Raw genomic sequence first — 19,527 nt, 5'->3', positions numbered from 1 at the left:
TAAATACTGGTTACTTTGCAAAGAACCGTAAACTGCCTTTAAATCACCACAAAATATTGCATTCTTGTAACCAAGTCTTCGAACATCAATGACTGCAATCCGTAGAGCCTCGGCCTCAGCTTCCATAGATGTCTGAGTAGGTGGAATAACCCCTGATCCTGCAATGATCTGCCTGCCATCCTCGTTGTACAAGATCCATCCAATTCCAGCTACTTGATGCTGAGAAATCCAAGAAGCATCTACACAACAACAGCAGTTACGACTGGTACGAACTATCTGACAAATGTTAGAAGAAACATCATGATCAATAGATACAGCAGGATGAGTCAAGATCTCTGCATCTAATCGAACTTCCTGCTTATTTGCCTCCAATGCTTCATTCCACAATTCTACATCCATGAGCACTTTGTTAATTACATCTGGGATAGCCCATCTTCTGCCATTGAAGACGACATCATTACGCTGCTTCCAAATTCTCCAACCCAACAAATGAAATAATATAATTAAGCAAGGGTCATGCTTGTTAGCCTCCATAAACGCAGGGTATATGTCGCATAAGCTATGAGATGAGATAAAGTCAGATGATGGCTTTTGCAAAGGAGATAGCTCCCAAATCTCCTTACTTATACGACACTTAAACAGAAGATGATCAGTGGTCTCTTCTGCTTCTCCACACACCTGACAAGTGCTATCCCTTAAAATTTTCTTGTATTTAAGCTGCTGTGCCACCGGTAATGCCTGGTGAAAACCTCTCCACCCGAAATGTTTGACCTTTGGAGGAATATTCTGTCTCCACATAGTTTTATATAGATGTACAGGAGTAGAGGAGGTCTGACCTTTTTGACAACGAAGAAGATTGTATCCAGACTTAACAGAATATCCTCCATGCTTAGTATGCTTCCATATGATCTGATCAGATGCTCCTGTGATAGAAGGTCGAATCATTTTGATAAGAGGGATATCCAAAGGATCGCAAAGTATCTGTAACTGAGATTCATCCCAGCTTATAGATCCTGCAATAAAGAGGTCTGACACTTTCATATTTGGATATATTGTAGCACCAATACCAGAAGCTGGCACAGACGGATTGATAGGCAGCCAAGAATCCTTCCACACATTTATTTGTCTCCCATTTCCAACAATCCATTGAACTCCGTTTTTAAGCACCTGATTACCTTTCAATATACTGCGCCATGCATAACTTGAAGCCCATTTCTGTTTCGCCTCCAACAAAGTAGTTTTTGGAAAGTATTTGGACTTATAAACTCTGGCCAAAAGAGAATGAGGATTTTGCAGCATTCTCCAACCCTCCACGAGCTTGTTGTGAGGACCACCAAAATCTCCTCGTAACTGCCACAATCTGTCTAATAATTGCCATAGGCAACATAAAACAAGTCATACAATATGCAGGAATAGCGGTTACCACCGATCTGATTAAGACTTCCTTACCAGCAGGCGACAATAATTTTGAATACCAATTCTCCATTTTCTTAGATACTATTTGAGCCAAATAGGAGAATGTATCAGTTTTATTCCGACCAATATATTCAGGAAGTCCTAAATATTTACCAAATCCCCCAACCTTCTGAATATTAGTAGTTTGAAGAAGATAATCCTTAAGTGCAGGGGAGATACCTTTAGTAAACATAATTGCTGACTTTTGAAAATTAACCGCTTGTCCAGATGCTTCCTCATATTGGTGTAATAAATGTAAAACTTCCTGACATTCTTGCACTGTGGCTTTACAAAACAGCAGGGAATCATCTGCAAAGAGCATGTGAGTAACTGAAGGGCCTCCCCGACTTGCACAGAAACCCGTAATGAGACCTTTGCTCTCTGCTTGAGAAATTAAGTATGATAATCCCTCTGTGCATAACAAATAAATATAAGGAGAGATTGGGTCCCCTTGTCTAATACCTCGAGTTGGGACAATAATGTCAGATGGATTGCCATTAAGAAGAACTGAATATGTAACAGTTGAAATGCACTTCATAATCCATCCACACCATTTCTCTGCAAAACCCAACTTCTTCATTATATTCTCAATATATATGACCACTCAACTTTATCAAAGGCTTTGCTGATATCCAACTTTAAGGCCATAGTTGGATCAACTCGTCTCCGAGTATGCATCGAGTGCAGCAATTCATGGGATATAAGCACATTATCAGTAATAAGACGCCTTGGAATAAAAGCTGTTTGGTTTTCTGAAATGATTGAATGCAGTATAGGTTTAAGCCTTTCAGCGAGGACTTTGGAAAGGATTTTATACGCAACATTGCTCAAGCTAATAGGCCTATAATCCTTGACTTCAACAGGTGATTCAATTTTAGGGATCAAACAGATATATGTACGATTCAAAGCAGGATCCAAACTAGAAGTTTCAAAGAAAGCTCGAATGAATCTTACAACACCTTCCTTAATGACTGACCAATGGTCCTGGTAGAATCCCGCTGTAAGTCCGTCAGGCCCTGGAGCCTTATCTCTATTCATCTGTTTGAGAGCTTGATAAATCTCCTCTTCTGTAACCTGTCGAGTGAGATGCGCATTCATTTCTTCTGTAACTTTTGGACGCAGATTCTGAAGAATATCAGGTGCGATATTATTCCTCTGAGAAGAAAACAGCGCAGAAAAGTAATTAGTTGTGATCCTTTCAATATCATCTTGCTTAAAACAAATATTGCCTGAATCATCAGCAAGAGAGGTAATTCTATTCAAGAATCTTCGCTGCTTTGTTCGAGCATGGAAATATTTTGTGTTACGATCACCGGCTTGCAACCAAAGAGTTCTACTCTTGGTTCTCCAATACTCTTGTATGCATGAGCAAGCTGAGATTTAATAATACCAATGTGAGCATAATCTATAGGAGTCCTCTCATATGCCTGCTGAAGAGACATCTGAAGCTTATTGATTAGCTTTTGTGAATTAGTAGGGTTCTGAGATTTCCAATTAGATAATCTACGCCTGCAAATCTCTAGAGCCTTACTAAAGTTGTTGCTAGGTATCTCTTTACATTTATCCTCCCAGACCTTCTGAATATCATCCTTGAGTGCTGTATTAAATCTCCATCTATTATCATAGCGGAATAACTTATAACCCTTCCACTTAGATGTCTCTGTATGTAATAGAATAGCACAGTGATCCGAACAAAACCAAGGTAGAATTTGCGCATATGCAGTAGGATAGATGTCTAACCAGTCACTTGTGGCAACAACTCTGTCAATACGAGTTCTAACAGTATGCTTATACCTCTGACCAACCCAAGTGAATTTGCCACCAAACGTTTTGACATCATGAAAACCACAAACATCAAGCATTTTCTGTACCATCCTGCTTCCGCTTCAGCAATCATCCTGACCAAATTTAATTTACATAGAATTTAGATCAAGTTTTTTAAGTTTTACATCAAATTTTGGTCCTTTGAATCATAACTAATTTGATCCAAAATAGACTGATATCTAATTTTATTTGGATTATTTAGAGCTTATATTAGATTTAGTTATTAAATATTTTTAAAAACAATAACATATAAAATAAATTCTTAATGTTAATTGCAATAAATAAAATAATTTATAAAATCTAGAAATATAACAAGACCATTACCTGATATTGTAAAATATAAAATCTAGAAATGAAACAAAAGTATTATTATATCTCAGAGGTGAGCGTTATTTGGGTTTTTTGGGTCATCTAATAACCAATCCAAATAATCTAAACTCAAACTAGATTCTAACCTGCCTATGGGTGGGCAGACGTAATTTTTGTTGGCTAAAAATAAAAATAAAAATATTAAGTTATTTGGTAATAATGTTTAGTTTAGTGTATAAAGTTGTATGTTATGAACGCAATGATATGTGGAGTATATACATCGATACGTGTGATATTTATGATATGGAGATGTAGATTTAAAATATAGGTCAGATTTCAGTTCCTATTCGCGAGAGAGCAAACCCTCAGAACCCATTGGTGGAAAAGCACGCCTCCATTGATGCTCGCAATGAAGGTCATAAAGAGAGGAGAGGTATGCGTGAGGATCTCCGTAAGCCACCACAAGGTTTGAAAGATGGAAACCCCGAATCAGCTCTTGCGAAAAAAGTCTTGCGATCGGTGGATGAAAGAAGGCTCGATGAAAGAAGACATGACGAGAGAAGACACGAGAGAGTTTGGAACAGGATCGAGCCAAATGCAGGGTATCGTCGGGAAGCTCGGAGATATGAGTTGCACCCTGAAGCTGAGGAAGAAAACCGGTCTCGAAGCAGAGATGGAATAAGAATCTCGGAGAATGTCTATCGCAAAAGGCGATACGAAGAATCATTTACAGCGAACAAAGAGAAGTTTGCCAAAAACAAGGAGAAAGAGATGTTACTGAATAAAGACTCCCAACCTGACAAAACCTACCGGAACAAGCCGTTCTCATCCGCGAAGCTCTCTTCAGACTCGCAAAGGACAATTTCTGACTCCCCAAATCGCATGAACAAAGCTAAAGCAAAGCATGGAAACACCTCCCCTGAGCACGTGCAAAGCCGACCCTTTCGACTCTCTCTTCTCAGCAAATCATCAAGCTTGGGAAGGGGTAATGGCATGGAAACCGGTGAATCCTCAGAAGCTGCAAGCTCTGCAAAAAAAGCTCTAATCTTTGAACCGGTTGATCCGGTGAAGCTTGATGAAGCTGACTCACATGAGCCACAATCTCCTCAACACCACCGAAATACCTCTCTCCCCGTGCAACCCTTGATTCAGAAGAGCTGGTATGAACAAACATTGGAGGAGGAAGAAGAGGAAAACGCCCCCTCAAATGAGGCTCTGAACCCCCTCGAATCCTTTGCACTCCCAATGGAAGGGGATCCTGGGGTAGCTATGGGGGAAATCGCAGGGAATGACCACACAAATCTCCATTCAGTGGAAGAAGATCTCATGGAGGAAGACCTCCCTGAAGGCAATGAAGACTTCGGAATTTCTGAAACAATTGAGGGCCTAGCAGACGGTGATGACTGGATGGATGATACAGATCTGTACGACGAAGGAGAACTGGACGAGCTTCTCACAAACGACGATCTGCTCGGTGAAGAACTCGCTCAAGATGGAAAAGTGAAGGCGGCGGATGACCAAAAGCATATTGAAAACGAAGCTCACTCTTTTCAGGCAGCATCATGGTGGCGAAGCCCACCTAAGTCGGGAATGAATGGAGATGTTTCGCCGGGTGCTGCTAAATCTGGCAGACTTCTCGGAAAGAAGAAGTCGGTCCCTAGATCGCCGGCAATGCTGGGAGTCTCTCTGAAGAAAAGAAACTTCACGTTGGGCCGTACCTCTCCTAAGGCCAGGGGAAAAGGAAAGAACACAAATTCAGGCCCAAATACAAGCCCAGAGGAAGAAACAGATGGAAAGCCCAAGGGAAACAAAACAACAAAGGCCCAGAAGCCAAAACCACCATCAGGCTTAGGAGAGCCCCCGAAACCAGCCAACCGAAAGAAATGAATGTTCTTGGATGGAACTGTCAGGGCGCGGGAGCCGACCTGACGAAGGATCACTTAGAAGAACTTTATCATTGTTTTTTCCCTCGCTTTTTATTTTTATCAGAAACTAAGAACAATCGGATATTTATGCAAGATATGCAGATGTATTTTGGCTATGACCATGTTTTTACCGTCGATCCTAGAGGTCGAAGCGATGGTCTAGCCCTCTTTTATATGGATGAACCCTCGGTTTCTATTATTATTCCGACGAGCATATGATCGATATTGAATCAAGTCTAGACGGACATAAAATCTTTATGACTTTCGTCTACGGGGATCCGGTTATTAAAAACCGAGAAAGTGTTTGGGAACGTTTAACAAGGATGAGCTTAACCAGGAACGAAGCCTGGTTTATGATTGGGGATTTTAACGAAATTACCGGGAACCATGAGAAACGGGGAGGTCGTAGGCGTCCGGAAATCTCTTTCATCCCTTTCCAGACCATGATAGCTAATTGTGGGATGATCGATCTCCCTTACAAAGGAAATTCATTCTCCTGGGTGGGAAGAAGACGCTCAGGAAAAGTCAAATGCCGCTTAGACAGAGCACTTGGAAACGAAGAGTGGCTCTCCTTTTTTCCCCATTCATCCGCAGAGTATCTGAAACTTTGGGGATCAGACCACAGACCAGTCCTAGCTATGATAAAATCTGAAAATATAAGGAAGAAAAAATTATTTCGCTTTGACAAAAGATGGATTGGAAAACCAGGATTCAAAGAGGTAGTCGTTTCCGGGTGGGGCCCTTTTGATGGAATCTCACGTCGAGATTTCCATCTGAAAGTGGCACGATGCCGGAAAAACATCTCCATCTGGAAAAGATCTTCCCCGACGAACTCGCAAAAGATGATCAAAGATTTAAAAAATCAATTGGATTTTGCCCAAGATGATGACAATACAACGCTTGAGGAAATCGAAAATATTAGGAGACGACTCTGCAAAGCACTCCGGGAAGAAGAAATCTTTTGGCAACAAAAGAGTCGGGAAAAATGGCACAAGGATGGAGATAAAAACACAAAGTTTTTCCATGCGCTCACTAAACAAAGGAGAGCTCAAAACCGTATCGTCTCGCTCAGAGATAGTAATGGACAATTGGTAGAAAACGCGAGGGGGATTGAGCGGGTGGCTTCCTCGTATTTCCAAGAGCTATTCTCTTCAGCTTCCCCCTCTGACCCGGCACTCTCACTCCGGTATATCACCGAGAAAGTATCAAACAATACAAATCAATTACTACTGAAGGAACCAACTGAAAAAGAAATCAGAGAAGCCCTCTTTGATATTAATCCGGATAAAGCCCCCGGTCCTGATGGAATGACAAGTAAATTCTATCAGAAATTCTGGCCTTTTCTCCGCCAAGACATAGTAAAACTCGTCAAAGATTTTTTCAGCTCGGGATCCTTTGACCATAGACTCAATCAGACCAACATTTGCCTAATTCCGAAAAAGAACAAACCCAGAGAAATGACAGAATTTCGGCCAATCAGCCTCTGTAACGTGAGTTACAAGATCATTTCAAAACTAATGTGTAAACGGCTTAAAAAGCCCTCCCTAACATCATCTCGGAAACACAATCGGCCTTTATGGCTAGACGGCTTATTACTGACAATATCTTGTTAGCCCAAGAAAACTTTCATGCACTTCGTACCAATACCATATGCAGAGAAGAATTCATGGCCATAAAGACAGATATGAGCAAAGCCTATGATCGGGTCGAATGGAGTTTCATTGAAGCCCTCCTGATTAAGTTAGGCTTCTCGGCGAGATGGATCGAGCTTCTTATGTTCTGCATTTCCTCAGTCTCATACCAGGTCCTTATTAATGGTGAACCCAAAGGACATATCAAGCCATCGAGGGGTTTAAGGCAAGGAGATCCTCTCTCCCCATTTCTTTTAATCTTATGCACAGAGAGCCTTATCTCCCTCCTTAAAGGAGCCGAGGATGAAGAACGTATTTCTGGGCTGAAAGTGGCCCAAGCAAGTCCCCCAGTGTCGCACCTACTATTCGCTGATGATAGCCTGTTCTTCTGTAAAGCAAACATTCACCAGGGAACAGAGATCCTCAGAATTTTAAACACTTATGGAGAGGCATCGGGGCAAAAACTTAACCTGGGCAAATCATCCATCATGTTTGGAAATAAAGTGGAGCTGAACCAAAAACGAGATATTAAAAACACCATCGGCATCTCGACAGAAGGTGGCATGGGCATGTATTTGGGCCTACCAGAGCAAATCTGCGGATCAAAGAAGAAAGTCTTCTCATTTGTCCATGATCGCCTTAGCTCCCGAGTCAATAATTGGTCTGCAAGACTTCTCTCAAAAGGGGGAAAGGGAGTCCAGATCAAATCAGTGGCTCAAGCCGTACCAACCTACGTCATGTCTTGCTTTCTCCTCCCTCAAGGGATTACTGACAAACTCCGTAGTGCCATTGCCAATTTTTGGTGGAGATCAAAACAAGATAGCAGTGGGATACACTGGATTGCATGGGACAAGATCTGCATTCCCCAGGATATGGGAGGCCTTGGATTTAGGGACTTAAACGATTTTAACCTAGCTTTGCTAGCCAAGCAACTATGGAGACTTATCCAGTTCCCAAACTCTCTTCTGGCACGGGTGCTAAGAGGAAGATACTTTAGACAATCTGACCCTTTAGAGAACCGTAAAGTTTACTCACCATCCTACGGATGGAGGAGTATGTTGGCCGCCAAACCGTACCTTAAATTGGGACTCAGGAAGACGATCGGATCGGGACTCAACACCAGAGCTTGGAGTGAGCCTTGGATCCCCGATGTTAGAGCCCGACCTCCAAGAGCAGGCCCCCTGATTGGCTTCCAAGATCCGGGTATGCTGGTATACCACCTGATCAATCAAGACACGAAACTATGGAATGAGCCGCTCCTAAGAGCCTGCTTCCAACCTGAGGATGTCTCTATTATTCTCGGGTTGAGACCTACTAGGAACCGTACCCTAGATGGATACGCATGGAATCACACCAAATCAGGAATCTATTCGGTCAAATCGGGCTATGATTTGATTAGAAGAATAAAACTGGCACAAAATCCTGAGGTCATGGGTGAACCGAGCATCAGAGCCCTTCAAAGTCATGTTTGGAAAGTACAAACTCCCGGAAAAATGAAGCACTTCATGTGGCAAGCCCTCTCAGGATGCATTGCCACTTGTCATAACCTGACCCGCAGATATATGGCTACAGATGGATGTTGTCCCCGCTGTGGAAACCCTGAAGAATCTATTAACCACCTTCTATTTTTATGTCCCCCGGCTTTACAAGTCTGGGCGTTATCGGACTTTCCGTCCCTTCCGGGCCTCTTCCCGAGTACCTCTATTTTCCAAAATATGAGCTTCCTCTTTTGGAAAACAAAAGAGTTAGGCATGACAGATCCACAAAAGGATATTTATCCTTGGATCCTATGGTATATCTGGAAAGCAAGAAATGACAAGATTTTTAACAGGAAAGAAATCTCCCCGTTAGACACCTTAGTCCATGCAAAGATTGAAGCAGAAAGCTGGCGGAGTGCAAACAAGTCGGAAGCAGAGGAGGACGCATTTGACGAGACAAACCCTAATTCCCTACTTCCGATATCGCCACCTGATACCATGAGGTACCCAATCTGCCAGGTTGATGCCTTTTGGATAGCGAACGGGCTGGTTAGTGGGCTCGGGTGGAGTCTGAAGAAGGAGAGGAGCGGGGAGATTTATGGACTCCAAGGCTGTCGTAGAAGCATCTCGGCATTACACGCCGAATTGGAGAGCCTCTTATGGGCAATGTTTTGCGTGAGAGACAAACAGATCTTATCAGCTCACTTCCAGACCGACTGCTTGGATCTGGTTAACATGGCAGAATCGCCATCTGATTGGCCTTCTTTCCTCTCAGAATTGGAAATCTTCCGATCTTTACGTGAGAGCTTTCTGGATTTCACTATTTCTCATATTCCCAGGAGTTCAAATGTCCGAGCGGATAGTCTGGCGAAAGGAGCTCGAGCTAAAGGCATTATATTCTCCCAAATCATTCATAACGAGCCAGTTGCGGGGGGTCTTCCAGACCATTCCCTAAACGGGTCAATAGTGATGTAATAGTGGGATGGGGGAAAAAAAAATATATAGGTTAGCAATCAAAAGGGAAAATTAAAATGCAAATTTAGTAAAGTATATATATCGTATAGAAAGCATAATTGTTGACAGTTTTACAGATGTTAAACAATCAAAATCCATCACATTTTCTTACAACCCTTGTTATATTATAAAGAAAGCTCATCACTTTATCACTTATATAGAACAAACTAATTGTATGGCCCCCATAAACCGATTAATTAATAAAATATAAAATGCAAATGTATATAGAAAATTGGTCAAATTCATTGACAATTTTAATAATGTTAAACCATTAAAGCCCATCACCTTATAAATTATAGAGTGTAAAGCATTGCAATGGCCCAAAAAATCGAATTGTTAAGAAAACTGCAAATTTAAGTGTTGAAAAGGTGTTTTTTTCCATTATTGAATAGTTGGTTTAAAGCCTACATATTATTCATACTGATATCACTTATATAACTGACTCGAATATGTCAAATACGAAAAAAGTTCAGAGTATAAAAAGAGTTATGACAAATAAAGAAACACTTGTACATATATGAAAACACTGTTATTCTCTAATATCTTCTTAACTATCACAAACTAAACCTAAATCCACCTCCGTGTTGAACCTGCAAAAAATAAATATAAGAAGCCTAAAAATAACCATATAGTGGCTTATATGAGTATGTGACAAAAATGATGTATCTCTATTAATTCTGGTAAAACCATAATGTATACATCTACTTGAGATATAAAGATAAGCATCATAACATATGCATATGAATAGCCTCTTACTTTTTTTTGAAATCGACAGCCTCCTGTATTGGTGGATCAATCAAAAACTGTGAACAATCTGTAAGAGATTGAACACACATTCTCCCATTGTTTTGATCTACATAACATAACATATTGTGTTAAGTAAAGTATGAATGTTTATTTTTAAATAATACAGACTCATTGTTATTTAATAACAAATTCTACTACCAGTTACCTTCCTTAATCACCCAAAATCGAAGAACACATACTGACCGATAAGATCCTATATGGCTCTACTGATGATAAAACTCGAGCAATTTCACCGAAAGCAAAACATGTAATAATGCATGCTCTATATCATGAGAAATATGTATAAGTTACGACAAAAATGAAGTTATAATAACTATATTCATTACATATCTATAATTAAAAGAAGTAATTCTTACTCTTCGTCTACAAGGTAAAAACTTATTGTATCCTGATCATCGTGATATAAGAGATTCCCCACGGCAGAGATAGTTCCAACTAGTTCTATATACGAAGATAAAGGAAAATGAAAATGAGAAAGGGAATATCATAAGTGAATTTTTATAAAATGTGCTGGTACCAGTCAAAACATTCGGGTCAGTCTTCTTCCGCAGAATATCAAAAATTCTTGCTGCATCCAAAAAGTACCGATCTGTATTTGGCTGAATATCAAAAATAATGGACCCATACCTGAGTCTAATGTAGTAATTATTGGGAGTTAGCCTCAGAATTCCTACATTTAGACACACTTTGAAGCCGATAAACAATTTCCAATCTCCTTGTCGAACTGAATCTTCAAGAAAACGCACGTCTCGCGGCTATATCACAGCAGAAATATTCACACTTTAAAAATACAGAATACAATATACCAATAAAAGTTATTATTAAGCAACTAAATCTATGACAATCGATTGTGATACTACTTAACATATTAGAAGTAGATGTATGATCTAAATATAACTATGATCCTAAAATTAATTTTCTGCATATGTACCTTATGATCGATGAGTATCATGTTAATACTCTCTCCACCACCAGAAGGTTGCCTCCAAAGACTCAAAATTTTCGCATCAATAGCCCAACATTGGCCAACGTCACGTAAATCTTTCAACTCATTGATGGGCTTGTGGGCCTAGGGTTGTTTTTTAACAAGCTTGTTGGTCCTCCAAAAGTTTTAAATTTATAAAACCATAGTGTCTGCAAGTGCACAGATGTACGTTGTAGGACTTAGGGTGTCGATCCACAGGGAAGATGTCTAATCTGCAAGAAACAACAATCTGAGAAGTAAGCAAACTCATAAACCAATAAAAGTTTTGGGGTTTTTGGTTAAGATCCTAAACTAAACCTAATCTAGTATTCACAAGAAATGCAATGCAGGATGAATTGTTAAAAGAACATCTAAAGCATATCGACTCAAACTAAAGACTCTTAAACTCATAGGTGGCGATTTAGATGATATGTTCATAATTTGTATCATTTAGGTTGTATATTTCATTCCAAATCATGTTATTTCTCATGCATATTAGGTCCTTAGGTGTTGTTTTAGGACTTAGGAGTTGCATTAGGTCCCAATGAGTCTTTGCATGTTTGGAGTGTTTATCAGGTGTATTTGGAGCTATTTGGAGTTGAAAAGGTGAAACCAGGAAGAGAAACGGTGATCAGAGCTTGAAAGATGGTGAAAATGGATTTTTGGAGGTTCTCGGCGATTTTCACGTACCGCAGGAAGCTTTTCTCAGCATTTTTCATGTACCGCGGGTGAACCTCTCGGCCAAAACACGTACCCTGCTCAAGTTTCTCGGCCAAAAACTCTGGGTGAAGATACAATCCTCCCAAGGAAATTGCACTTGCTTGTTTGGTAGGGGTTGATATACTCGGCCAGATCGGTTTGATCGGAGAGATGCTAAGGGGTGAGGGGTTGCCTCGAAGATCCTTAGGCCCAACTCGCGAGAAACGGAAACTGAACAAGGGGGTGAGAACACCAAGTGTTGATCTCGCGGGTCAAGGATGAACAGGCGTGAGACTTGATCTCGAAAATCCTGTTGCCCCTAAACTACTTTGAACGAAATCGAAAACAAGATGTAAGGAAGGCTGCGTCGAATCCTATGGACTGAATCCGATAAACCAAAATAAACTTTCAAGGCTAACCACCTAAGAAAGGAAACTCAAAGAGAACAAGAGAAAATCTCGAAATTTTATTGATAAAAAAAGTGAATGAGAAAATACAAGGGATTAGGGCTCTTTATATAGAGTCTCATAAGAAGTGCAAAAGACAGAAATAATAAATAGATACATTGAATACGATAAAGGACTACTCGGCTTCCTCGGATGTCCGTTTGTCTTCTTTTGCGCGAATGATCTTTCAACTCCTTGTAACGACTATTAACCAATTCGGATAAGGAAAAGATGTGGACCTTAACCTCATTAAAACCCCATCCGGTAAACCCGATGGGACAAACCCGGATGCAAGGAAAAAGAGTATCAAGGGGCCACACCGTCCGAATAGGCTAAGAGTGTTACAGCTCGGTCGCTTAGTGTGGCATCCGTGAACTTGGCCATCAGCTCGGTGTATAACCTCCAAATGAACATGGACAGCTTCTTAGCTCGGGACCGTGTAATTGGACCAGTGAGCTCGGTCAGTTCTGGACTTGGGTCGTTCACCTTGGTCAGCTTTCCTTCTTGAACCTCCATCTCACTTAGCTCGGCCATTTGGTCGTGATTTCCGGTCTGAACTAGTCCTCCGGCCTGACCCTCAGTTCGCACCTCGTCCATGCTCGTATCATGTCTGCAAGTGCACAGATGTACGTTGTAGGACTTAGGGTGTCGATCCACAGGGAGGATGTCTAATCTGCAAGAAACAACAATCTGAGAAGTAAGCAAACTCATAAACCAATAAAAGTTTTGGGGTTTTTGGTTAAGATCCTTAACTAAACCTAATCTAGTATTCACAAGAAATGCAATGCAGGATGAATTGTTAAAAGAACATCTAAAGCATATCGACTCAAACTAAAGACTCTTAAACTCATAGGTGGCGATTTAGATGATATGTTCATAATTTGTATCATTTAGGTTGTGTATTTCATTCCAAATCATGTTATTTCTCATGCATATTAGGTCCTTAGGTGTTGTTTTAGGACTTAGGAGTTGCATTAGGTCCCAATGAGTCTTTGCATGTTTGGAGTGTTTATCAGGTGTATTTGGAGCTATTTGGAGTTGAAAAGGTGAAACCAGGAAGAGAAACGGTGATCAGAGCTTGAAAGATGGTGAAAATGGATTTTTGGAGGTTCTCGGCGATTTTCACGTACCGCAGGAAGCTTTTCTCGGCATTTTTCATGTACCGCGGGTGAACCTCTCGGCCAAAACACGTACCGCTGCTCAAGTTTCTCGGCCAAAAACTCTGGGTGCAGATACAACTCCAAAGTCGCGTCACCGGAAGATCTTGCCAGCCAATTCAGCTTACAGGGTCTTCAGCAAAGTTGGATATAATCGAGTCAAGAACCCAGGACAGTTCAAATCAGGACATTTGGAGCACTGAGCTGAAAGATACGATCACCGGAAGACAGACCTATCTCGCATCCATTCCGGAGCAATCCAATACGCCTGAAAGATCACCTGTCCGGGGAACCTTCCGTTCCGATTCAGCTGTTGGGTGCTTCATCAAAGTTGTATAGGATTGGATCATGGTTCCATATCAAGTAGAGTCATAAGATTTGGAGTCGTGAGCAAAGAGTTAAGCTCACCGGAAGGCACGCCTGTCTCGCTACCGTTTTGGACCGACCCGATGAGCTCCGAAGATTTCGAAGGACGATGCACTTCCTGACCGATTCAGTCTACAGGGCCGTCATCAAGATTTGCGATATTTGAGTCCTCTTTTCAGAACATTTGAGATCATTCAATTTGGAGCCATGAGCAAGAAGATAACGTTTCCAGAGTGGACACATGTCTAGATGCTTCTTTCTGACCGTGTCAATGAACTGCAAAGATGATCCCTCCGGGGAACCCTCCACTTCCCAAGCGTTGAGGGTTCCTTCACCAAAGTTTGAACTGTTTGAATGCCCTTTCCACTGCAGCTAGAATCAAGCCGTTCGGATCTATATTCTGGAAGTTACTCTCCCCCGAATGTGAAGTTGTCCGAGGAGACCTGAAGCCTGCGAGATAGTCTTGCGACTTGGTTAACTCGTAATGCCTGGAGATTAATGTCTGGGGATTGAGCTGCGTGTTGAGATGTGCAAGTAAGGTAACACTGGGTAAGGTCAAAGGTTCCCGAGCAAGAAAAATACTAAGTCCACAAGCGTGCGACTTGAGCATGTGAGTTGGCCAAGCTGTGAACTGAGCCGCATGAAGACTCGCAATTTACACCGACTTGAGCATGCGACTTGAAAAGTAACGAAGACCGTCCCGCACATATTTCTGAAGTTCTGTGCTACATGGTTGTGCGAGCTAGGGAGCAAAGGGAATTGAGCCGGATGAAGACTCGCAATTTACACCGAGAAAGGAGTGCGCCCTGGCTTACATGATTCTATCTCGCTGAAGCTTCTTTCTAGGCCTGTGCGAGTTAGGCATATGACTTGGGACTAAAGGATGACCAACTCGCACACATATTCTCCCCAGAATGCGTCTTGGTCATGCGGGTTGAAGAGAAGGAAGACTCGCAGAACACACCTAGATGGGCATGCTACTTGGGAAGCTACTGACCAACTCGCACACCCGACATTTTACCCATCAAAGCCGGGTCAGGAACCGGTTTATTCCGGGCTGACCCGGTTCGTTTTAAGACCTATATCTAGTTTTTTAAGACCCTTTGTACTGCAAAGTGACAAAAGGGATTGATAACCCCTCATTTAGAGCCTTGAAAACTCTAAGTTATCAACTGACGCCATTGCCAAAGTGTGATAGCATTAAGATTGTGTCATTTCTTGAGATCAAGCATTTTCTTTTGTGTTTTCTAATTTCTTTCAAGTTCTGGTTGTGAGTTTCAGGTGCATGAACACCAGGTCTAGATCAAAAAGCTATGGTCCACCTTTCCCCTTTAACGACAACATTAATCTTTTGGTTCCAAGAAGGAGAAGGGATAGGCGTGGAAGACAGACTGATCAGGCTGATATGGAAGATCAAAGACAGCATGTAGTTGACATTGAGCAACCGGCTCAGGAGCAACAGGCTCAGGTGCAGCAGGGTAATGGAATTGGTAATGCAGCTGGTAATGGAGCTAGTCAAGGGTTACATCAGGGTAATGTTCAGCAGGAAGCTTATGTCCACCAGGGACAAGCTCCAGCTCATCAGCAAAGGCATCAGGCCAATGTACAGCAACGACAACAGGTGCACCACCAACAGGCCTTCCAACACCAACAAAGGAGATATGAGCAGCCACGGGTCTATGTTTGAGAGAATGATAGGGCCAATGCTCATCAGTATGGAGCTGGAATTCAAGCACCACCTGTGCAAAACAACAATTTTGAAGTGCAGGCATCCTTATTGAATATGGTCCAGAACTCCAAGTTCCATGGATTGGCTATGGAAGATCCTTTGGAACACTTGGACCAATTTGATAAGGTTTGTGACTTGACAAAGATAAATGGAGTATCTGAGGATACTTTCAAGCTCAGATTATTCCCCTTCAGTCTTGGTGACAAAGCTCACCAATGGGAGAAGAATCTCCCAAGAGGCTCCATTCAGACCTGGGAGCAATGCAAGCAGGCATTTCTATATAAGTTCTTCTCAACTTCAAGAAAAACAAAGCTAAGAAACCAAATCTCCAGCTTCACTCAACATAGCAATGAGAGTTTTGGTGAAGCATATGAGAGATTCAGGAGCTACACTAATCAGTGCCCACACCATGGGTTTAGTGAGGCTTCACTTCTCAGCATACTTTATAGAGGGGCTCTTCCCAAGATTAGGAACCAGCTGGATACTGTCTCCAATGGAAACTTTCTGGGAAAGGAGATTCATGCTGCTTTAGAGCTGGTTGAGAACTTAGCAATGAGCAATGATACATATGGAGAAGACTTTGATAGAGCCAATAGGAGTGAGAGTTCAAGCAGGGATCAAAGGTATGAGAAGGACTTTAAAACACTTGAAAGCAAGCTGGACAAGGTGTTATTGGCCACTCAAAAACCAATGCACTTTGTAGGAGAGTATGAGGAACCTTCTCAATGCTTGAGAACATCAGTGAAGAGGGTCTTACTCACGAAGAGCTAAACTATATTAGGAATCAGAGGTTCCAAAGGTATCAGTATGCCAATGCCAATTAGAACCTCTCTTACAGAAATCCCAATTTAGCAAACCCACAAGACCAAATCTACCCTACCTCTCAAGCTCCACAGAATTTTGTTCCCAAGAACAACTTTCAAGGGTCTTTTCAACCAAAGAATCAGTTTGCTCAGAATCAGGGTTACAGTCAGCATCAACAACCACTTCAGAGTTCTGGTTTCAATTCACAGCAACAGCCAAAGGCACCGCCAGAGTTTGGTCCACCACAGTTCCAGCAGCAGGCGCCGGTTCAGCATCAGTTTCAGTCAGCACCTGTTCACCAGCAGCCACAGATGGGGTCAGATATGGTTGGATTCTACAACAGCTGCTTCAGGGTCAACAAGTGTTTGCAAGCCAGTATGCATCCATGCACAGGACATCAAGGAATTGAAGCAAAATCAGGCCTCTAGCTCAAGGAACCAAGGCCAACTACCTGGTAAGCCTGAACCCAATCCCAAGGAATATGCTAAAGCCATTACACTGAGAAGTGGCAAAGAGCTACCTGATATTAAGCACAACAATGTGATCATTGAGGACAATGATCAAACTGAGGGGGAGGCAGCCTTAAAGGATGATCAAGTTGCTGAAAAATCAAGGAAAGAAAAGGGTAAAGAGGTGGAAAAGGAACCTACACCAGAGAACCTATATGTTCCACCACCTCCATACCAACCCAAGCTCCCATTTCCAGGGAGATTTAAGAAACAGCCTATAGACAAGACAAGAGCTGTATTTGAGAAGGCTCTCAATGAGACACCACTCACAATGCCTCTCATTGATGCATTTCTAATGATGCCAAAGATGGGTAAGTTTTTGAAAGATGCTATTCGGAACAAGACTAAAGAGCTTCAAGGTATGGTGGTATTGAGCCATGAGTGCAGTGCTATTATTCAGAGAAAGGCGGTTCCAAGAAAGTTATCTGATCCAGGGAGCTTCACACTCCCTTGTGCTATAGGACCCCTGATGTTTTCTGGGTGCCTTTGTGATCTGGGAGCATCTGTCAGCTTAATGCCATTCTCCATAGCGAAGAAGCTTGGATATAGAGTGTTCAAACCTGCTAGGATCTCTTTTGTCCTTGCAGACAGATCATTTAGGTTACCTGTTGGAATGTTGGAAGATCTGCCTGTTAAGATAGGTGGTTTTGAGGTTCCAACTGATTTTGTTGTGCTAGAGATGGATGAGGAACCAGTTGATCCTCTTATTGTGGGCATGCCATTCTTGGCCACAGCAGGAGCAATTATTGATGTGAGAGGTGGCATCATTGAGCTTCAACTTGGTTCTGAAAGGCTTAAGTTTGATGTTAATGAGATGATGAAGAAGCCCACCATAGAAGGACAATGCTTCTATGTAGAGAAAATGGATCAGCTGGCTGATGAGTTGCTTGAGGAACTGAATACTGATGATCCTCTTCAAGTTGCTTTAACCCAAGAACAAGGAGACCATGGGTTCTTAGCAGAGGACAGTGAAGGATACAAGCTGTATTTGGACAATGCAAGAGAACTTGGTCCTGAGGCAAGGTTTTTGGAACTGGAACAAAGTGGCCCTGAGGTCTTGGATATCAGAGGCTCAAACACAAGTCAAGGAGCAGTTCAAGCAGTCATGGCTGTGGGTTCTAAGGTGAAGGAGCATGCTGGGCCGTGTGAGCAAGACAGCTTCAGTGCTGATTAAGATGAGTCTAAGGCACCTCAGCTGGAACTCAAACCTCTTCCCAAGGGGCTCAGGTATGCTTTCTTAGGTCTCAATGAGTCTTATCCTATCATCATCAATGATATGCTGTTAGAGGACCAAGAGCATAAGTTGTTAGAAGAGTTGAGGAAATATAGGGGAGCCATTGGCTACTCTCTGGATGACATAAAGGGTATCTCACCCTCAGTTTGCACTCATATGATTCACTTAGAAGAGGAGTCTATGTCATCCATAGAGCACCAAAGGCGTCTCAATCCCAATCTAAAAGAAGTAGTGAAGAAAGAGATTCTCAAACTCCTGGAGGCTGGGATAATTTATCCAATCTCAGACTCTAGATGGGTTTCACCAGTCCATGTGGTGCCCAAAAAGGGGGGAATGACGGTAATAAGGAATGAGAAGGATGAGCTGATTGCAACTAGGACAATCACAGGTCACATGATGTGTATAGATTATAGAAAGCTCAATGCAGCCTCTAGGAAGGACCATTTTCCTTTGCCTTTCATTGACCAAATGTTAGTGAGGCTTGCAAACCATCCCTTCTTTTGTTTTCTAGATGGTTACTCTGGATTCTTTCAAATCCCCATAGATCCAAGAGACCAAGAGAAGACCACATTTACTTGTCCTTATGGTACATTTGCATACAGGCGCATGCCTTTTGGTCTTTGTAACGCCCCTGCCACATTCCAGCGTTGCATGATGCATATATTCTCTGACATCATTGAAGAGAAGGTGGAGGTGTTCATGGACGATTTTTCTGTCTATGGCTCCTCCTTCTCCGATTGTCTTTCTAACTTGTCGCAGGTCCTGGAGAGATGTGAGCAGCATAACCTGGTGCTGAACTGGGAGAAAAGCTATTTCATGGTGCAGGAAGGGATTGTACTTGGGCACAAGATCTCTGAGAAGGGCATAGAGGTTGACAAGGCTAAGGTGGCAGTCATGAAAAATTTGGAGCCTCCAAGTTCAGTGAAGGGCATAAGGAGTTTCTTGGGGCATGTTGGTTTCTACAGAAGATTCATCAAAGATTTCTCAAGAATAGCCAGACCTTTGACAAGGCTGTTGTGTAAAAAGGTTGATTTTGTCTTTGATGCTGAGTGTGAAGAAGCCTTCAAGAAGATCAAGGATGCATTAGTCAGTGCACCCATTGTCCAGGCTCCAGACTGGTCCCTTCCTTTTGAGGTTATGACTGACATCAGACTATGCAGTTGGAGCTGTGCTTGG

General features: G+C 42.1%; 1 protein-coding gene and 1 non-coding gene across 2 annotated transcripts; one reads left to right on the top strand and one right to left on the bottom strand.

Annotated features, from left to right (window-relative positions):
• The first annotated feature begins 5,836 nt into the window (after nt 1-5,836).
• LOC112088922 lies at nt 5,837-9,597 on the top strand. The gene is made up of 2 exons (XM_024159424.1): nt 5,837-6,827; nt 7,127-9,597. The coding sequence occupies exons 1-2, from the start codon at nt 5,837-5,839 to the stop codon at nt 9,595-9,597; spliced, it is 3,462 nt and encodes a 1,153-aa protein (XP_024015192.1).
• A 6,516-nt stretch (nt 9,598-16,113) lies between these two features.
• On the bottom strand, nt 16,114-16,220 carry LOC112082261. Its single transcript, XR_002896919.1, has one exon. It is a non-coding gene; the product is annotated as a small nucleolar RNA R71 (small nucleolar RNA).
• Nucleotides 16,221-19,527: the final 3,307 nt, after the last annotated feature.

Source organism: Eutrema salsugineum, unplaced genomic scaffold (genome assembly GCF_000478725.1).
Source record: "Eutrema salsugineum unplaced genomic scaffold, Eutsalg1_0 scaffold_8, whole genome shotgun sequence".
In the NCBI taxonomy this organism is placed as follows: domain Eukaryota; kingdom Viridiplantae; phylum Streptophyta; class Magnoliopsida; order Brassicales; family Brassicaceae; genus Eutrema; species Eutrema salsugineum.
This window is presented reverse-complemented; position numbering and strand designations above follow the sequence as displayed.

What these genes read in the sequence shown, in the direction of transcription:
- LOC112088922 (XM_024159424.1), top strand. Translation starts at nt 5,837, where the DNA reads ATGAGCTTAACCAGGAACGAAGCCTGGTTTATGATTGGGGATTTTAAC. An exon ending in CGGTCCTGATGGAATGACAA is followed by an intron (nt 6,828 to 7,126) that starts GTAAATTCTATC and finishes ATATCTTGTTAG; the next exon opens with CCCAAGAAAACTTTCATGCA.